We start from the raw sequence: 21120 nt of genomic DNA on the forward strand, positions 1-21120 counted from the left end.
TTTGCCTCCCCCTCGGCGCTTGGCGTTGTCACCCATGTCCCCGCGCTGCCGGAGTTCCGCTGTAGCCCGAGTCTCTCCTCGCGTCTCCCCTCCGGGCGAGACAGGCGGCCTCCGCGGGCGCCTAAGCCCGTGTGGCGCCGCTCATTGGCGGCGGGGAGGGGCGGGAGGCACCGGGCGCCCGCGCTCGTTGATGGTGTCAGCGCGCGGCGCCGCGCTGCGGGAAGGCCCCGCCACGCGCGGGCCGGGCCCCGCGGTAACCGCGTCCCGGAGACATGTCGCGCCTGCCGGCCCGGAGGTTCCTGGCGGCGGCCAGGGGCTGGCGCGGCTTCTCAGGTCAGCAGCTCCTCCTGCCCCCACACGCCTCACTTCACCTCAGCGGTGCAGCCCGGCGCGGTGCCGCCAGGCCCTGCCCCACCTCTCCAGCCCCGCACCCGGGGCTGCGGTAACTGACAGCCCGGGGCCCGCTGCGCGTTACCGCTGCTCAGAGCCCGCCCTTCGCCCCCGGCACCACGGCGGATCGCAGGGCGTCCGTGCCGCGGGGGGTGCGAGGGGCGCGGGATCGCAGCTCCCCCCGGCAGCGGAGCCGTAGCGCCGGTCACGGTGGAATCGGAGGGCAGAACGGCTCATTGCTTGAAAAATAAAGCAACGATGTGGAAAGTTCCTTGCTGCCTTCAAAATATTACTTTATTGAATGCTTCTTGTGTTCTCCTGTCTCGTTGCAAGGTGTCCTGTTTGTCTTCTGTGTAGACAGAGAAGAACAGTGAAAACCTTTTTAAACTGCACTAAAAGCTGTAATTCTGTTTCGCTGCCTGGGTCTCCAGACTGTTACTCCAGTCGATCACCACATAGTGGATGCTTTGTGTTATGACTGTCAGTTGTCATGCATAACTAATCTTCAATTAATGGCTAATCATACTGGCTTCCACAGAAAACCCATGGTCTATATGTTCTACTGTAAGTTTTTAAGTTCCAGCTCCCTGAAAGGGAGGCAGCTGTTTTGCTTGCTTATGCTAGTGAAGAGTCGATTATCGTTTGTTCCAGGAATCCAGTGCCATGCTATGGCAGCATGGACTGATTTTATAGTAGACACATGGTAAGTGACATAAAAGGGAACCAGTTTCCAAAACATCAGCTGGTAGGTGTTAGGAAGCTGGTTACCGTATCTTTCCCTGTGTGTGTGATGATTTATACCTAGGCACAAGCTGCAAAAGACTGACCGAGAATTCTGAAATTGGTAGCATTTGTGAGGATAATATTGCATTTTAGCTTTTGTCTTGTGCACACCCCCAGCTCCCAAATGCACACTTGTGATTCTCTTTAAAACTTGTCTATTTTGGCTGTGTGTGGATTTGGAAGAGGGATACATAACTATGTGCTCCTGATGAACTGTTTTCAATTTGACTAATGCTACTGTCAAGTTAAATACATAAACAGGAACTCTCGAATATCTTCCATACAAAAAAAAAATCACATCACAGTATAAAACTGTAGTATTTGATGGCTTCTTTGTGGCATTGTTAGTAAAAAAAGAACTGGAAGTGCCTTGAAAACTATATAATTGTTCCATATGAGTGATATTTTGGAAGACATAGTCAACAAAATATGATATACAGGTGGTGGTCTTCAAGCCCTGTGGTGTTTGAGGGAAGGAAGGGAGGGAGAACAGCAAGTGTAGAAACCAGGCATGTGCAAACCAACATAGCTTTCTGGGTTTTCTTGCTGGATTGTCAGGTTTAGCATATGGGTTGGTTTTTTTTTCCAATCTGTTTTATGAATATTTGATCACAATTCTGCTAAGAGTCAGATGACTGGAGTATAATTCTGCAGTTTGCTAACTGGAAAGCTCTTTTACCTTGACATGGTGAGTTTTTTTCCCCTCTAGTTTGTGAGTCATGTGGTCTCCGAAGATTTTCCCTCCAGCCTGCCCAGCAGAAGAAGATTCCAAACCGGTATTTGGGCCAGCCCAGCCCCTTCACACACCCGCACCTTCTCAAACCAGGTTAGATTCAGCCCTGTGTGAGCCAATCATTGGGTTTCTTTCTTGTCTCTGTTTTGCTGTGATGTCTAAGACAGTATACAAGACAGTAGATTTGCTGAATCATACAGGTGTCTGATTTCAGCCGTTTATGATTACCTTCATTAGGCAGTAATTATATTTAGTTGTTAATTTCCTTGTTTGAGATGATACTGATTCCAAAAATAGGCTTCAGATGTTCTCTTTTTTTCTTGTGGAGTGCTCGGTGTCGCTGACTTTGGTACTTCAGACCTTTCATGGCAGTGGCATTTACTGAGTTCGTTGTCCTGCAAATACATATGATTTATATTAAGGGAGAGACCTTTGTGCAAGCTGAACTGCCAGAATGCCTCATCTTGTGAGTCACAAAATAAAGGTGTCATTCAGAAAAGGAGACTGGGGAGAAACTGCTAGATGGACACCACTTGTCTAAAGAACGTGCCCCTTTGAGAAGAGTATTCAAGCTGTGAGGAAAAGAAGAAAAACAGACTTGTGGCTATAAAGTTAGATGATAGTCATGAAAGAGAAGCTGAGGTTGTGCAGTTTTATGAGTTTAATGAAAACAAACATGTAGGTATGAGACAACTGTAGTTGAATCTAGAAAAAAGTTGGAAGTAAAAACATATTCAAGAATATGTCCAGGAAAACATTCTGATTCTGTTATTTTTCTGTAGACAGCTATACAGAGAACAGATGAATATATAACTGTGCACTTACATATTTAACTGTAGAATAATTCAGGTCAGAAGGAACTCCACGGAGTTAGCAGGTCCACCCTCTGCTCAAAGCTGAGCTAACTTCAATATTACATCAGGTTTCTTAGGGCACTGATTAACAGCTCACGGTAAATGAGGCTGACACTTTAAAAGTTCTCAGCTGGAACACTGCAGATTAATTCTGGGTGCACATAGTAATTTTGCATTTAATAAAGGAATGATGTTTTCTTTAGAATAATACAGTATTGTTTTATTGCAATTATTGTTTTAAAAAGTAAATGCCTTTAAGGCAAGGAGAATTTCCAGGCCTTGCAGTCAGAAGACAAATGGGATTCCTGTGTTCCACCCTACTGCAGCTTCTACACTTCACTGCACTGTGTGTGATAGTTAGAAAGCTGGCTGAAATGCAGCAGAGCATAGGAAATTTGCAGTATTATATTTCAGAAATGTGAGGTCAGATTGCATGAAAACAGTTTTTGTGTTCTCATTTCTAGACCTACAGAGTAAAAGAAATTTGGTGGTTTTATTTTTGTCTTAAAAAAGACTTTTACACCAAATAGGTGTTGGGGATGCATGATGTTGAAAAGCTGTAAAGTTTAATGCAAATGCAAATACAAATGTAAAACATATGTGATTTTCTAAACTCTCTTTTCTCAAGGAAAAACATTCTGAATGGAACTTCTCCGTCCCACCCCACCCATGCAGGAGTCCACTTACAGTACAAGTCAAATTTCAAATTTTATTCTAGAATTGTCACCGTGTAATACATTGAAGAGGAAAAAAAGATTATGAAAGTAGAAAGTTAACAGTATAAATATTCAATCTATGTTAAAATAGGATGTTAGCAAAAGTGCTGATTAAGGGTTATGTATTGATTTAAATAATAGTTAAAGTGTTTCACATTTTTAAAAATACATACTTCGGCTGCTGTTGGTTGTTCTTTCAACTTCAGTCTGGTTTTGGTGAGTATCTTGATCACTGTACTTTGTATCCTTCATGGCTGGAGCAGCCTAAAGCATACTTTAATCTAAGAGATCGTACATTAGTCATTAGGAGTATAGTATTTAACTTTGGAAAAATTTGAATTGTTAATTATTGAGAAAAGCTACATCTGCCTTGGCGAAGATTCCTTCTCTTAACCGGAATCTGCTGCCAGCCTGCTGTTTGTGATTTCTTTCTGCCGGGATCTTGTGACTGGTTAAACTCTGCAACCTCTGTGCTTCTGCCTGATCTCCCCGTATCTGTAACACTCAATCCGCCCCTTATGGTTTAGAACTAGTTACTTTATGAGTTGACTTAGTGTGTATTTGAATAGACATTCTAGCTCTGTCTGAGGAAATGAATGCCCAGCCTCAGGAGATAATCTTCTGTTCAATGTCCAGACACTGTAAAACCCTTCAGTTTTCAGCAGTCAAAGTCCTGTTTGCTTTGCCCCTTTCCTTTTTTTTTTACATGTTTCTCTGAAAACACCTGTCTGTTTTGGATGTTTGTCTGTATCTGCCAGGTTTTGTGGTTTCTGCTTTTGGACAGAAATACATAACAGCAAATCCGATTTGTTAAAATAGATTTCTGTCCTTGTGTGATGGAGGAGCAGATCGAGTGAGGATGTGCTGTAGAGATGGAACCTCAAGAGATGCATGAGAGAGCAATGGGAAGCCCAATGAGGGACTGCACTGAAGCCATGAATATAAAAGGCATCAGGGAGTAGGCAGGAATCTGGCATGTGACTAGTAAAATATCACGAGTGCCTTGAATTTCTCAATCTGACTTGTTTTATATTCGCAGGAGAGGTAACCCCAGGATTGTCACAGGTGGAATACGCTCTTCGTCGACACAAACTGATGGCCTTGATCCAGAAGGAAGCCCATGGCTGGGGTGGATCGGACCACACAGTGATTCTGCTGTCCAACCCCACATACTATATGAGCAATGACATCCCCTACGTTTTCCACCAGGACACGAACTTCCTCTACCTCTGTGGCTTCCAGGAGCCTGACAGCATTCTGGTGCTGCAGAGCATTCCTGGCAAAGCGCTGCCCTCCCACAAATCCATCCTTTTTGTGCCCCGGAGAGATCCAAGCCGAGAGCTGTGGGACGGGCCCAGATCAGGCACGGATGGGGCAATTGCTCTCACAGGAGTAGATGAAGCTTACACCATCGAGGAGTTCAGGCACTTGGTGGGCAAGCTGAAAGGTAACAAAAAGTGGCGGGGGAATGAGATGAGATGAGATGTGGTTTGCAGAGTCTGAATGGTGTGGGTTTGGAAGGTGGTCTGTGACACCAGTTCAAGACTATCATGAACTTGGGGAGGTGCAGGAGATACAACAGTATGACAAAGGCAGTTGGAAGTTCTTGTTAGCTTCTTGAGGAAGTAACAGTTTTTGGAAATAACGGTTTTTCCTCCCCTCTGAATTTCTTGTATACCCATGTGAATGCCAGCATGCATGTCTGTGAAATGTAAGGAACAGGATAAGCAAGAGAGCGTAGCAAACCGTGTTACTGTTTCAGTCATATCTTTTTGCTGATGGAGCCAGAACCAGATTAAGTGTAGGAAACTTGACGGTATTTTATTCATAATAGACTTGGAAAATGATCCACACAGGGAGGTTGTTAGTCCACTCACCTTTTTTAGGTAGATGTTGACTTACTCTTGAAATAGACACCTTGTCCTTTAGACATGTACTTCTGCGTCTAACATCACCATGTACCCTCAATACTTATAATCCAGCGTCAACTTAAATGCATTATAAAATGAAACTGGAGGTTTATGACAATATAAAAAGGGCAAGTGCTTGAGGGATTACAAATAGAGTTTATGCTGAAGTCTTACATACCATCTCGGATTCTAGTTCTCTTGTTTCAAAAAGGGATATATCAAAAATAGGAAAGTCACAGAAAGGGCTACAAGGGTGATGAAAAGTATGGAGTGTGTGTGAGATACTTGCTGAACAAACCTGCTCAGTTTAAAACAAAAACAGAAGGTAAGATATGAAATATGTGTATGGCTATGTAAAGCACAGAGAGGATAAGTAGGAATGATTACTTGCCATCTTTCATAATTTACAAAGGGAACACTGAATGAAATGATAAAATGGCAGGTTTTGACACCTTTTAAGTTTTAAGTTGTAGATCATTCATGAAAGGTTTGGAATGTCAAAAGTTTAAATGGATGCAAAAGGTTTTAGTTCTGTGGGGGAGAGGTCCATGAAAAGCAGTTAATCACTGTTATGAAGATACAGCCTTGAAGTGAAGAAACCGGCAGTGGGGAGGATGCACTAAGGGAAATACTCTTTCATAAATGCCCGGTTTCTTAGAGACTTCTTGTAAGCATCTACTCATGGCTGCTGTCACCAAAGAAGGAGGGCTGAGGTGGACTTAGCTGTGATTTAGCGTAGCTTTTCTACTCATTCCCTTTTAAAATGTTCCTGTGGGGATAATATGGGTGCTAACTCTGATGTTCAAAAAAAATTTCCACGTAGGTAAATATGTTTGTTCTCAGTAAGTTCATCTTCTCTGAAATAAGCAGTTGTTCCCCAAAGATATTCAGAAGCATAGTTGATAAGGACCCTGATTCCATGTGATGGATAAAAGGTAAATTGCCTTCCAGCATCAGGGGAGACTAGCTAAATGGGAGTATGGTTCAGAACATGGACCACTGCAGTGCAATGGCTACTTAGCTCATGCAAGTGCAACTTTGATATGGAAACTCTGATCTGTCCAAGATACATATATTCAGTGATGATCGTAAAACCCAATATTTGCATAGAAGTGGGATTTGTCAAATCTTTATGCTTTGCACTGGTAATCTTGAATCATAGAATCATTATGGTTGGAAGAGATCCTCAAGATCATTGCGTCCAACTGTTAACCTGGCACTGTCAAGTCCACCTCTAAATCATGTCCCTAAGAACCTCATCTATATGTCTTTTAAACACCTCCAGGGACAGTGACTCTAGCACTTCCCTGGGCAGCCTATTCTAGTGCCTGACAACCACTTCTGGGAAGAATTTTTTCCTAATATCCTCCCCTGGCGCAACTTGCGGCCATTTCCTCCCATCCTATCACTTGCTACTTGGGAGAACAGACCAACACCCTCCATGCTACAGTCTCCTTTCAGGTAGTTGTAGATAGTGATAATGTCTCCCCTCAGCCTCCTTTTCTCCATGCTAAACAGCCCCAACTCCCTCATAGGACTTGTTCTCCAGACCCTTCACCAGCTTCATTGCTCTTCTCTGAACTCTCTCCAGCGTCACTTCTTGTAGTGTGGGGCCCAAACCTGAACCCAGCATTCGAGGTGCAGCCTCACCAGTGCCAAGTACAGAGGGACAATCGCTTCCCTAGTTCTGCTGGCCACACTATTTCTGATTCATGCCAGGATGCTGTTGGCCTTCTTGGCCACCTGGGCGCACTCATGTTCAGCCGGCTGTCGACCAACACCCCCAGGTTCTTTTCTGCCGGGTGGCTTTCCAGCCACTCTTCCCCAAGCTAGTATGCTGTGACAGTGAAAGTGTCGTATGGTCTGTAAATGCAGATTCAGAGGAAATCAATTTCTCAAATATAGCAACAAGTCTAGTTTAGGAGGAATGAGTTTGTTCAGTATGAGGAGAACATTTCTACATTTATTTTAATCTGTGTCAGCTTTTGTTTTGTATTCCAGGTGAGTCAAACATTATTTGGTATGACTTCACAAAACCGGTGCACACAGAGCTTCACTCCGACTACATGCAGCCCCTGGCAGAGATAAAAGCTCGGCACAAAAACCACATCCAGGGCATCCGACATCTAGTGCAAAACCTTCGGCTGATCAAATCTCCTGCAGAGATTGAAAGGATGAAGATCGCTGGACGGCTGACAGCAGAGGTATGGGGTCATGTGCTCTCCAAGTGAACTGCTGGATTCCTTTAAAGAAGAAAGGGGAGGAGGTTGTGGATGGGGTGACATGGGCTGGAAGGGTAGCTTTGGTCTAATCCATTACCGAACTGTTGTGTCTCAACCATGGGCTGGCCTCAGCTCCCTCTACATGAGAATGAGAAACAGGAGGACTTCTGGGGCTACCAGCTTCTCTCAGTGTAGCTCCAGTGAAGACAAGCCAGCAGCTGTTAGACCTTGTTTAAAAGCAATATCTATTCAGGAACAGGGGCAACCTCTTCACTCTCTTCCCAGCCTCCTTTTTCCTTCCCCACGCTATTTTATTTCCCATTTATTCTGTTGATTTTGAAGAAATGGGATTTTTGTGAATGCTTTGCTGGCGTATGTCTCTGTATTCCCCCTTCTCCCTCAAATACCTTTTGAACTCGCTGGCCAATTAAAACAAATCTGACAGATACCTCAAATGCAACAATGTTTTTGTAAATATTATTAAAATAGCTAAATAGAAAAGAGAGGCACAGCTTGTCCTCCTCTGAAGGAAAAACTGCATAAAGCATCCCTACTCTATGTGAGGGAATCTGTGGGTGTGACAACTCGTAAAATTCCAACCCATGGGATCAGCTTCAATCATCTAATTCTTTTTCAAAAACTAGAGTAAATCAGCCCCTAAATGTAATTTCACAGGTAACAGGGGTTAATCAGTTCTAATCTTGACAGCATTCTGCATTTTCATTTGCCTCTAGTTCCTGTGTTCTGGGCCAGCTGATTTTAGGCTTTCCTCAAAGGACAGCAGGTAAAAAACAAACAAACAAAACCAAAACAAAACAAAAACCCACCACCACCAAAAAACAAATCAAAACCAAAAGAACTTCCCTCAAGTTCAGGCCCCTTTGCTAACTGAAAGGCCCTTCTTTTTCATAGGCTTTCATAGAGACAATGTTTGCCAGCAAATCCCCAGTGGATGAAGCCTTTCTGTATGCAAAGGTGAGTACTTTGTGGTTGGAGGCGAGATAGAAAGGCTGGATGTTGGTTATCCTTCCAGGAAACTAGAAATATCAGATCTCTCTGTAATGTGCCTCCCACTGTAGAACCTTTCTCCTTCACCCAACTCGTGTGGTTCCTAGGATATTCAGAAAGCTCATTGTGAGGAATTCTTCAGCTGGACTTCCTGTACCCTTACTGAAGAATGTAGTGGTTGTTGAAGTTTATCTGCTATTGATGTGGTTTTCTATTGTATTTAAAAACAAAACATGCTAAACAATCAGAGATATAGTTATCTTATTCTAGAATACAGTTATATCATATAGAATTTAAGTAGTTACAACACCTATTTGTGAAGCCTACTTCTCCTGAATCCAGCCTCTTACTACATCAGATTACTGCAGCTGTCTTGAAGCAGTGTAGACATCTCTCAGTTACAAAATAAGGACTAATTGGCCTGTGCATTTGGTAAGGAATTTTGTAAATACTTGCAGCGAGATGCCTGTTTGAGAAACATCAGCAGGATTTGACCCTCTGTTATAACATAGATGGGCCTGTGCTGACATGGTGCTGAGCAGCAGTACTGACTTGTAAAGAAAATTATTTTAATTAAAGTGTATTTTCCAGATCAATTTTTCACTCCAGGTCAGGATTGTAAAACCTACTTTACTACATGTAGGCATCCTGGAGTGTTCTGTCCCACGTGGTTTTGGTAATTATAGAAAAGACATGTTATTAATATATTGAAGATTTAGAGGGTCTTTATAGGTGCAAGTTTATTAATTTCCCTGCTTTTATTAGCTTCATCACTCAAGAAAGGTAAAAAAAAATCTTGAGGCTTACAGAGCATTTTTCGTTTTATCCTTTGCATATCAAGGTAGTGCTTGCTTTCAAACCTTAATTCAACAGAGTCATGAAAATAGATACTACTGTAAATATGCTGGTAAATTGTAATTTTAAAATACAGCAGCAAAACACAACTATTACCATGCTGACATTTAGGATCTTTGAAAACTGTTTTATGGCAACTGAGACCATTACTTTGTATAAGAACAAATCCTCACCTAGGTTTATGACAACATAATGAATGTTTGATACAGTATTGAACAGCTTGTACTAAAAAGAGCTTTCATGAGACCAGATGCAGGCTTAAAACACTCTTTAAAGCTGGATAGTTCTGTATTTTTTTTCTCCAGCGTTCCTGGAAAACCTTCAAGGCTGCTTTCATTTAGTGAACTCACTTTCCAGTTTCACTTTGTGTTGTACAAATTATTAAAACAGTTGTAGGACATTAATTGTAATAGCCCCAGGATAGTTAACCACCTGAATCGGCACTAACAGTCTGCTCTTCTCTGAATTGGTATTCCAGTTTGAATTCGAGTGTCGGGCCCGTGGTGCTGACATCTTGGCCTACCCCCCTGTTGTTGCTGGCGGCAATAGATCAAACACTTTGCACTATGTGAAGAACAATCAGCTCATCAAGGTAAACCATATGCTGTCCAGTGACTTACAATGCAGTGCTGTGACACGCTGCTGCCATATGTGCGCCCTCGCTGCTCTTCGTTTTGACTGAACAGATCAAAACACTTAAATATATGTTTTCAAGTGAGCAGAGGAAAGGAATCCTGCCCTGGTTAGTTTTACTGTCAGTGAAAGATTAACTTCACTCTGTCTAGTTTCTTTCTCTCGTCTTTGCACTTTATGCAGTATTTTCTGAACAGTGGAAGTACTTGCAAACAAGCTTGCAGATAGCTTCATTTAGTGAGCACATCTGCTGCCACACTGTGTGCAGCAGCACGTGGTGCTGGGTGGGTTCCTCACCTCACGAAAGAGAGGGACCACTGCAGCACGCAGAGCCAAGGCACTTTGGGGATCTTCTGCTGTCGCTTGCATTGCTTGGCCTTGCTCTGCAACATAGAATCATAGAATCAGTTTGGTTGGAAAAGAACTTCAGGATCGAGTCCAACTATTAATGTAACTTCGGCACTAAACTGTTCGGACTCCATGTAGGCCAGCAAAGCAGGGAAGGGGAACAAGGAGGGAAAGGATCAGCGTTAAATGCTGAGAGGTGGATTACATAGCTGTAGGTAAATTGATGAGTCATGTTTTGTCTTATTCTGAAGAGTCACATTATTGAGGCGAACCCACTCCAGCTTTCCTAACAACACACCTTTAGATTCAGATGAGTATTTTCAGGAGCAGTATTCCCGCATTGCTGTTGTCAAAATTCACGTTTCAGAGGAGCATATTTTTCCTCTGCCTTAATGCAGGATGGAACTTTCCCACCAGCATTGTCTTTTCTTGAAGCTGACATGCTAGCAGACCTTGAAATGATCGGCAGAGACAGACATACAAAAGATATGACAGGCTGCTTTTCACAGGAAGAAGCCTCCTTTGTTGTCCTGTCATCCAAGGTCAGGCATGTTCATGTAACTCCAGTTGCTTTTGTTAATGTTGTTCAGCTAAATGATTGTCACTTGGTTTTTTTCAAAATTGTTAAGTAGGAGGTTAAACCCGTAAACTTGACTCTTTTTTTTTTTCCTTTGTGTGCTGCTTCCTACAGATCTTGTTGCCAAATAGGCTAACAAAGTGTCTAGTTTGGAAGGTATCTGAAGGCTGCGTGTGGCCTCATGTGGACTTCATTCAGTCCACCACTTAGTAGACTCAGCTTTAAAGAAAGAGGACAAGATGCACTTACTGGACAATGAAATCACAGGCTGAATTCCCTTAGCCAATAAATTGTTACTTGGCTTGTTTAATTGCTTGGAAGAGGGCAGGTGCTGTAATTTCATATTTTACTTAAAGAATTGAACCAGCTATTCTGAAAAAGTTAAAAATACAATTTAAATGGATGCTTAGTGGCCTATCTGTTCAGTAGGATAGTGATATCTGCTCCCTGCTAGTTTATGTACTGTGTTTGTGGCACATAACTGTACTGGAAGTAGTGCTAGCAGTGAAATTCTACTACTTATTTTTTCCCTTAATATGCTAGAATTATTCCTTGTGTCCTGGTTTTGGCTAGGATAGAGTTAATTTTCTTCCCAGTAGTTGGTATCATGCTGTGTTTTGGGTTTGGGATGAGAAGAATGTTGATAACACAGAGATGTTTTAGTTTTTGCTGAGCAGTGCTTACACAGAGTCAAGGCCTTTTCTGTTTCTCGCCACCCCACCAGCAAGTGGGCTGGGAGTGCAGAAGTTGGAAGTGGACATGGCTGGGACAGGTGGACCCAAGTGGCCAAAGGGATGTTCCATACCATATGATGTCATTCTCAATAGGTAATCGGGGGGGGAAACTGGCCAGGAGGCCCCTGCTTGGGGACAGGCTGGGCATCGACTGGCAGGTAGTGAGCAATTGCATTGTGCATTGCTTTTTTTCTGTATTATACTATTAGTATTAGTATTTTCCCTTCCTTTTCTGTCCTATTAAACTGTCTTTATCTCAATACACAAGTTTTACCTATTTTTCCCGATTCTCTCCCCCATCCCACTGGACGGAGTGAGTGAGCAAATGGCTGTGTGGTGTTCAGCTGCCTGCTGGGTTAAACCACACCGCCTTGTCATTCCACATCACGGCTGCTGGCACAGTCACGGATCTGTGGAGTGAATCTCTATAAAAGGCCTTGGATTGCAGGTAGCATAAATCCGTAGTAAATTTAATCCAAACTTTTTACAGCTCTCACTGCTCTATTTGTAGTTAGATGCGTTAAGGAGGTAAAGCAAAGCAGTGGTTTTGTTCCTGGCCCTTTGTCTTTTTTGCATGGCATTTTGGAAGATGTGTGGTGATTTGATAGACATGGAACAGTTTTGCTCAAGTGAATTGGAAGTTCACATCTCCCAGGTTTTTTCTTCATCACTACATAGATTCAGAAGTATATCTTAGAGCAGTCAGGGCAGTCCCAGAAGTGAACAGGGAGGATGGTACAAGCTATTCAATAGTGCATTTACAGTAGTGATGCACTGTCAGAGAAGTGATTTTGCTGGTTCTTCCTACCTTGTGACAAGGCTAAATCTCTAGCCGTTGCTGATTATGTGGGTAGTTCAGAAATCTATGGTTTTTGTTGCAAAACCCTTCTGTCTCAGTCACTAGCAGAGAACTACTGGTGAGAGGGGTCACTGGTGTTATTTGCTGGAGTAGATGATGCAGGTATAAATGGGACTGCTCTCTCGGAGTGCAAAATAGTGGAAGGAAAATGTCTCTTTTCACTCCCAAGTGTTTGAAAATCAGCACGTTCAGACTGTAGATAAGCATAACAGTCAGAGACTACCTTGCAGAGAAACAATCCGACTCGAATAGCTTATTTATAAATAAGTAGCACCTGGGGTGTTGCTCTGCAAAAGGAATTCACATTTCTGCAGCTGCTTTGCAAAAATAAATACATAATCTCCTTTCTTGCTCTCAGACAGAGAAATCAATTCAGTTAATAGCTGGACTGACCCACAGGGCATCTTTTCCTGTTATTTTCCAGGATGGTGAACTGGTGTTACTAGATGGTGGATGTGAGTCTTCCTGCTACGTAAGTGACATCACGCGTACCTGGCCTGTCAACGGAAGGTATGCTGCAATAATGCGATTTTGAAGAACTTTGAGAAGCTCTTAAATAATTGATGGAATGAGTGTATGTGTGTTTAGTCTCTGTGTGAGTAGTTTTAACGTCTCATTCTGCGGTTGTTCAAAGTAATCAAATTATATAAACTAATCTTTCAGCATGAGAAGCTGAATTCCCCACTGTCTCATTAATTACTGCATGAAGATGTGTGATTACTGCTATTTTCACCTATTACAGCATGCTTAAAGTGCAGAGAGGGCTTTTGTGCCTTCAGCTGTGGCTGACTGTGGTTGTATGTAAAAGAACAGGAGTTTAGTTGACCTGTACATAGCTCTGTCAGTTGTGAATTTGTTGGCGTGGTGTCTCGGTGGTTCTGTGTTTGATTCCTATATGTTTTGACTCAAGTGCATTCTTTTTCCTGTAGTACCTTTGCCTTGCTTTGCTTTGGAGTTAGGTTGTCAGCTGAGAAGCCCTGCCTTGACCCAGTGTATGGAAGGGCATGTTGCAGTGATGCCTTGTGTGGCATTTCATATATGGAGCCAGTTGCTTTCTGTTCTGACTTTCCCTTCTCCAGCATTGAACTGAATCTGTCCCAAAACAGGTTCTGGATAGAGGTTTCATTGTGAGAACTGTCCTTTGTTCCTTTTCTCAATGGTTTTCAGGTTCACCAAACCCCAAGCAGAACTATACCAGGCTGTCCTGGATATCCAGAAGTCCTGCCTGAGCCTCTGCTCCCCAGGCGTGAGCCTAGAAAATATCTACAGCCTCATGCTGAGCCTTATTGGACAGAAGCTGAAAGAGTTGGGAGTTCTAAAGAGCAACATCACTGACAACCACTTCTTCAAGGTACTCTTAAGTTTTTTTTACTCAAAGTTTTTTTACTCCAGCTTCTTCCCCACTAGGCCTGACTGTTTTCTCCTTGGGTTATGTCAGTGGATTTAGTTTGGCTCAGGAATGTGCTTTTGGGATTAATCGTCTAATTGTCCACACTCGCTATGCTTTAATTCATGTTGCGGAGTGTCTCAGCACAGGACTGGATTTCTCTCAGACAAGGCTAAACTTGAAGGTGTGTTTCAACCATTCAGCGCACAATTTGGTCTCAAGTAACCCCCCAGCCCTATATGCACATAGTGTAAAAATTTGTTCTTCAACACTTACCATTTCTTTCTGCGGATCCATTCCCATTGTTCTGCACTACTTGTTAGTGTAGGCGCAGCTTTAGAGTGCAGACAGTCTGAAGGGACCTATAGAGACATTGGCACTAACAATAAATTCTGGGTCCAGGGCTGGCTGCAGGCAATTAGTCATAGTTTTGTGATCTGTTGAACAAAGCATAAATCTGCAGTGCCACCAAAAGATGCAGCCCGTTCTCAGTTGTTCCACCTGCTGCATCTTCTGCACCATTTTGTGTCAGCATTGGGATTCACAGAGCTACCTGGTGAACAGACTGGGAACTGGTCTGCTGTAGAGCTGAACCTGCAGACAAAAACAGGACTGGTTTGCAGTTTGAGAAGTTTTTCTGGTCCCACTCACTGCAAACCTGCATGATTTCTGGTGTCAATACAAGAAAGATGGTGGAACCAGGTGACAGAACTACCCCTTTGGCAGCAGCATGGATCTCTGCCAGATCTGCACCCACAGTGTCAGTGCAGTAACAGCGCGTGTTCTCTCCTGCGAACGGAGCCTATCGTGATGGTGTCTCTTGGCAGGCAGCAGCACAGCCAGATGAGACCAGCGTCTGCAGCTCAGTCCCAGTGAATGTGAGGAGCATGAGGCACAGGAGGAGTTAGCTCTTTGATTCCAGCTGTCAAGAAGCTCCACCCTGGAGGGAAGGGGATTAAGATGATGCAGGGGGAGGTGGTGTCAGTGCCCTGTAGAGGTGGATTAAAATCCTGCTGTAGCTGCTGAGTAAAATCAGCACAGCATTTGCTCTGCCATGCATAGGAGACCTTTTTGCCACATCACGTAGCAGCTGTATCAGCTGCTGCTGGTTGTCAGGGTCTGCAGGGAGCAACACAGGGCTTGGATGTTTAAGGGATGGAAAGGGTTGGGGCAGCAAAGCTCAGTGAACTCACAACTAAAGTCTTGCCTGACATGCTGAGTTAGTGATGGGCTTGGACTCTTCAGTGAGGGGGAAAGGCAGCCTGCAACATGCTCATAGTAGGCACCTGGTACACATGGGTTTTGATGGCCATCCAGTTCTGGTAAATGGAAGACAGCCCCTGATGACATGGTGGTAAGATTGCTAGATAAGCACATATAACGGTTCTGTCTCTTCTCCCTAGCTTGTGCATTGGAACAAGAGGTTGGGCTGTGTTTAACTGCCTCCATGACACTTGTTTTGTCTTCTGCTAGGCTGTTCGAAAGTACTGCCCACATCATGTGGGCCATTACTTGGGCATGGATGTTCATGATACTCCAGATATATCTCGATCGCTCCTGCTCCAGCCAGGCATGGTGATAACCATTGAACCAGGTAAAAAGATGTGCAGCCAGTGGTGGACCAAAACACGTCAGCACTGAGGATAACAGTGTTGTTTTGAGTAGTTAGTTGGTCCCTTAGACCAAAGCATTCAGGTCCTTTCTGGTGAAATTGAAAATTATTACAGTATTAGAAAACCTTAAGTTATTCCCCTCCCAAAGTCATTACAGTATTAGAAAACCCTGTTTCTCTCCCAAACAGAACATATCATGGGAGTAAACTCTCAGAAAGTGTCTGTGCAGCAGGAAGCAGCGTAACGTAGACCTCAGATTGTTAGTGTTTGACCCAGAGCAGCACAGGTCAAGCACAGTGCAGAGAAGCAGGGTAAATTCACTCGTGCTGTGTTCTGTGTTACTGTGACTGTCCTGTCACAGGTAGTGTGAGTCTCAAGCATTGCAGTCTGCAATTGCAGGCATTCACAACTTAGCTTTGCAAATTAGGCATTTCACGATGAATCTTTCTTTCTGCTTGTTACTGCATTTGGAGTTGTCAGCTGGAAACTGATATTTAATGCTTGGCTCTTCTCTCTATTCAGAACATTGTTAAAATCATCATTGTGAACATAGTGTTGAGAGCAAGAAGTGCGAAGGCCAGCTGCAATTGTGGAAGTTTTTATTAACATGCTAGTGTCTGTAGGCACAGAGGGGCACTTTCCTTTCTTAGCCCACCAAATGCCATGAGTGAGGGGAAAGAGAGCAGCTTTCCTTATCAGAATTTTTCAGAATCAAACTCGTTATGTTGCTGAAAATCCAACTGTGGTCTCATGGTTGTGCAGTAAGGGAATGGTGTTTTTCTGGAAAGTGTCGTGTGTTTTAATTTCCTTCCTTCTTTCAGGCATTTATATCCCTGAGGATGACGTGAGTGCCCCTGAGAGATTTCGTGGCATTGGTGTGCGCATTGAGGATGACGTTGTGATAACAGAGGACACGCCTCTCATCTTGTCTGCTGACTGTCCCAAGGAGATCTACCACATCGAGCAGATCTGTGGCCGCAGCTCATAATGCCCCTTCTCTGCCTCTTCTGTGCTCCTCAGGAGACGCAGCCCTGCAGGGATGCAGATACCTGTAGTCGTCAAGTGGTGGAGGGTGTGCACAGTTGATGGCAGATTCCAAGACTGGGGCTGGGAGGTGGAATGCAAAAGGCTTGGGTACTGAGGGATAAAAAAGCAAAGCAACCTTTTCCATGTGCATTTTCCTTCTGATTTGTTTAGTGCTGATGTTGACCCATTGTGGGAGACGGGGGTGGATTCATCTCTCTACTGTGTGGATCCATCAACTGCTGAGACCAGGGCCCTGTTGTTAACCCTTTAGCAGTAGTTTCACAACAGTCAGATTATAACAGTGAAACTTTGATAAATTGTGTTTTGGAGGAATAAGGTGTGTCAAACAGCTTTGATTTTTATAGAGCCCTGGAAGGGAGGGGTTTTGGTAATCAGGAAGATGGGTTTGGTTTAAAAGTAGTTTTATCTGAAGCCTGCGGAGAACACTTTTAATATTATAAGGGTAAGGATGTGTTTGGGCCTTGTTCTAGCAGATGCAAAATAGGCCAACAGCAGGGAAAAACATCTCTGGTCTTTCAGCTCATTGAAGTGTTTAGTAATTTCAGGCAGCACAGATAGGGCTCAGGAGGTTGGACAAACCCGTTCTTGCTGTCTTCCACGTTCTCTTCTTTTGTCCCAACTGTCCATTCCAGTCTCCTATTCAGAGCCTGCCTCTCTCCTGGGAAGCAGGGCTGTGCTGGTTGTCACCTACATGTCAGGTGTCCAATTCTGGGACAGTCACAGCACCTTTCGGGTTCATGCTGTAAGTGCCAGCAACTTCAGCAGTGCATTTTTGAAGAGTCTGCACTATGACAAGTTGCGAGTCGTTATATGGTTTTTCTAAAGTAATTCTTTTCAAAACACGGAGGGTGTGATCACAGCTGCCTTTTGGGTTTTGCTAGGTGAATTCAGTAACTAATGCTCTGTGATAATATTTTTGAGGCAGCGGTTAGTGTCTAGGATGGATGAGAAGTAAAGAGTTGTCTTCCCTGAACATCAGCCTACCACCCAGGCCATTGTATGCAGTAGTAAATACACCTACTAGAGGCAAACTGTGTATTTACTGAAAATATGTTGACCATCAGTTATTTAACATGTCTGAAAAATACCTCTCATCAGTGCATCTCCTTTTATTTATGCTTGCTGTTGCATCACATCATCTTCCTTCCTTTGTGATGGTAGTTTTCAGTACTTTTTGTCTGTCATTCTCAATTTTCTTTATTTTTCTCTTCTTTTCCTATATTGTCTATTTTTGACCCACTGTAATGTCACTGTTTCCTAGTCCATTTTGCTTTCCCATCAAAGTCACTGCCTTTTCCTGGGTTTGCCCTAATTCACCACATTGAATGCAGTCAGAAGCATGTGGGGAAGGTAGTCAGGGTTCCTGGGTTCGACCTCTGGCTCTTTTGCTGTGTAACCTCTAGCAAAACCTGCTCGCTTTTTTTTTTTCCTTTGTTTTTCATTTCACTTAGTGAAGGCCAAATCGACAGTGTCTTGCATTTCTTACTGCTTTTAATGGGAACTGGGTGCATGCACTGGGGTTTGAATTTGGCACTTGAAAGGCAGCCAAAGACATACCATAACTTTATTTTTTAAAGATGACGAAAAGTAAATGCTTGTACAAAGTTTGGTGTATCAAGTTTCATCTAGTTAAGAGAATCTGCTAATCTTTGATTGGAAGCCTTCATCAGATGTTCATGCGTTATAGTGATACATACAGTGTAAATTGTTAGAAGGAAGGCTTGTTAAGTGTGGACGCAGAGCTGGTGGATACTTTTGATGTTATTCTGATCTGTAACATATTCGTTGTTCCGATTACACCTGTTAAAGCCATGTCAACTGGGACAAATCTTGGATTTTGGAACCATGTAAGCAGCTTAAAATAACATTAACCTGAGAGCTACATGTATGTGCTGATCTGCACATCTGCCCGTGTACCTAACAGAGTTAATAATTGTACTTACTGTAAATAAGCCTTTGAAATACATATAAAAAAGTTATTTTTAAAGTAAAACAATTTGTAGAAAGTAATTTCTTGGGCCATTGAGTTGCATGGCTGTCAAACAGATGTAAGCAGCTCCAGGAAGGGCATTATTTTTCAGGGAGATTTATAAATTATCTGTAACCTATTTGTACTTGAAATAACATTGTCAAATGCAGGCACACTCTAATTCCTACTCCTCTTGGAAAAATCTTGCAACTTGCAAACAGTTTCTGTCAGTAAATAAGTGTTTGTGATTGCTGAGTGGGGAGTAATGTATCTGCTGGGGCTGCTGTGCCCCACCACGCCAAGCGTGTCAGATTTAGGCTGTGTTGCTCCATGTTCTGTAATTCTTCCACAGTGTTTAGCCATTTCTTCAGCATAAACTGCTGCTAATGTTTTGAATCTGTTGTTCCATGTAAAGAAGAGTGCAGTTTGCAGAATGTATTAAATATGAGTCTTACCAACCTAAATTTTTGAAGGCTTTTTCTCCCAGAGGTCCTTTGAATCGATGTCCCTTGAATACAATCAAGTCCATGAACGTTTTACATGACCTTCATCGGGAAACACTGAAGAACCCCTTGTCTGGCTACAGGTACCCATGACGTACCTCCCAAAAGGCCAGTCCCCTCCTTGAAAGGAGGTCAATCTGAAGATTGACTGTTTTTGCCACAGGGAAGGCTCCTCACTCCAACCACTTGGGTCCAGGAGCAGCTCTCGGTGGCAGCACGAGCTGCCAGATGCCTGATGAGGGCGTTGGTGGGATCACTGGAAGCGAAAGCGAAATTGAGGTACAGGTAAGTTCACTTGGGGAGAGATTTTATTGCAGCTGTCACGCAGGTGTTAAAGGCATCAGAGTGCAAGAGAAAATGAGAGCCAGCCATCCCTGTGGAGAAGACGCTTTGCTTTCGGAGGAAGCCCAGGAGGCTTTTCTTGGCTTTGCCATTTCACCTTCTACCAGGGGCCTGTTTTGCCTTGCAGAGAACTAGTTAGTACTAAAGTTCTGGTGTTAAAATACAGCCTGAGAAGAGGTACTAATTTGCAAATATGCCTCTGTCATCAAAGTGGAAAGAAATTTGGCATTTAACATGATTTGGCATTCTAGCTCTGTTATCTGTGAAAAATACAGTATGTCTTTCCTAAAATTGCATTCATTATTTTGCAAAGGAACCTGATGGTGTAGGAAGAAGCAAACTGAGAGAGCACAGAAAAGAGAATGGAGACAGAGGTTTTGGGTAATGTACAATGCAATAGGGAAAATTCCAGGGAAGGGTGTGATTTGGAGCTGTGGGGATGTGTGCAGGTGGATGTGAGAGTGAGGAGAGAACCGTGGGGTGTAAAATGGCTATTCAGGGTGTTGTCAGAGTGGTGCAAGAGCTGCAGGAAACTGGTTACAGGAGACCCTGATTGATTTGTCCTGCTCAGGAGGAGGGAACAAAGGAATCGGATTGTATTGACGAAGTTGGTCTTAACAGTTAGTTTAATTATTTCTTTTAAAAATCAATAGAATTATCATAAGAGAAAGTTTTCTGTAGTTTCATGTTATTGATCATGTGTCATATCTTAAATAATGTGAAGGGGAAGAGTATGTTTCTAGGCAAAAATCTTCATTGTGATGGAGAGAGCGAGGCTGAGGTTACATGCCCTTATGCTATTCAAATTACTGCTGTGGAAGTTTAGTAATTACTCCCAGGAGGATTATCATAAAGCAAAAAGAGTTAGGATTAGACTTAGAAAAAAATCTATATGAGATAAATGACAAAAATGCTTTAATTATGATGAGATGCTTAATACTTTGAGTAGTTGGACAAAGAAACTCAGCACTGCAATAAATCGACATGTTTTTATTTATTTTAAACTGAGTTGTCTAGAAACCTATATAGGCATCTCTTCATTAGTATGCAGGTCTAAACTACATTTGAGTTTATAATTTTCTGAAATCATTACAGCGTCTCTGTTAAATGTGCTCCCTGCATGCGTGCTCAGCTTCCACTTGAGTAAAAATCATCCTTCGGACAGTGTTACAACGCTGGCTCTAGGAGTGGGTCTGACTTATAAAATTCATTGTATTTCAGAGATGAAACAATGAGTTACATTTTAAAGTGGAATTTAAAAGGGACAGTGAGGTGCAGTGGGCTCAGTTTCTCCCCTCGGGTCTTTTCTCCTCCTCGGAGTTTGTCTTCCTGTCCTAACTGGCTCAGCCCACCTGTTTTTTTCTCTGAAGCACCACCTGACATGGGCTGACCAGAACCAGACTATTCAGAAGATGGGCAGAAAGGAGCAAGGAAGAATTTCCAGGTCCTCCATGCGTGTTACCTTCTCTTGCTGACTCATAACCACGTATGGCTTTTTGACTACCATGGCAGAGTTATCCATTAACAATGGCAAAGAAAAAAAAAAAGAATCCCTGTCTGGATAAGCCTGATGACCAGAGCTTTGAGCCAAGAAAAGGTTAACAAGCAAGCTGGTTGTAGACCCAGGACTGAGAACG

At 43.1% G+C, this 21120-nt stretch overlaps 1 protein-coding gene across 2 annotated transcripts; it reads left to right on the top strand.

Moving 5' to 3' along the window:
• Positions 1-213: 213 nt before the first annotated feature.
• On the top strand, positions 214-19091 carry XPNPEP3 (X-prolyl aminopeptidase 3). 2 transcript variants are annotated; one of them, XM_065658622.1, is made up of 11 exons: positions 214-333; positions 1883-1999; positions 4516-4923; positions 7388-7590; positions 8521-8583; positions 9950-10063; positions 10851-10994; positions 13047-13132; positions 13790-13973; positions 15483-15603; positions 16444-19091. In XM_065658622.1, exons 1-11 carry the CDS (start codon positions 273-275, stop codon positions 16608-16610), a joined length of 1668 nt encoding a protein of 555 aa, XP_065514694.1. In that variant the 5' UTR covers positions 214-272; the 3' UTR covers positions 16611-19091. The 2 variants fall into 2 exon arrangements, with proteins under 2 accessions (XP_065514694.1, XP_065514695.1); XM_065658623.1 differs by lacking the exon at positions 10851-10994.
• The last annotated feature ends 2029 nt before the right edge of the window (positions 19092-21120 follow it).

The sequence above is a fragment of the Caloenas nicobarica genome, chromosome 1, assembly GCF_036013445.1.
Source record: "Caloenas nicobarica isolate bCalNic1 chromosome 1, bCalNic1.hap1, whole genome shotgun sequence".
NCBI classification, from domain to species: Eukaryota; Metazoa; Chordata; class Aves; order Columbiformes; family Columbidae; genus Caloenas; species Caloenas nicobarica.

Bases quoted from the DNA above. Each gene is read 5' to 3' on its own strand.
- XPNPEP3 (XM_065658622.1), top strand. From the start codon at position 273: ATGTCGCGCCTGCCGGCCCGGAGGTTCCTGGCGGCGGCCAGGGGCTGG. The intron at 334-1,882 runs GTCAGCAGCTCC...TTTCCCCTCTAG, and splicing joins GGGCTGGCGCGGCTTCTCAG to TTTGTGAGTCATGTGGTCTC. The intron at 15,604-16,443 runs GTAAAAAGATGT...TCCTTCTTTCAG, and splicing joins GGTGATAACCATTGAACCAG to GCATTTATATCCCTGAGGAT.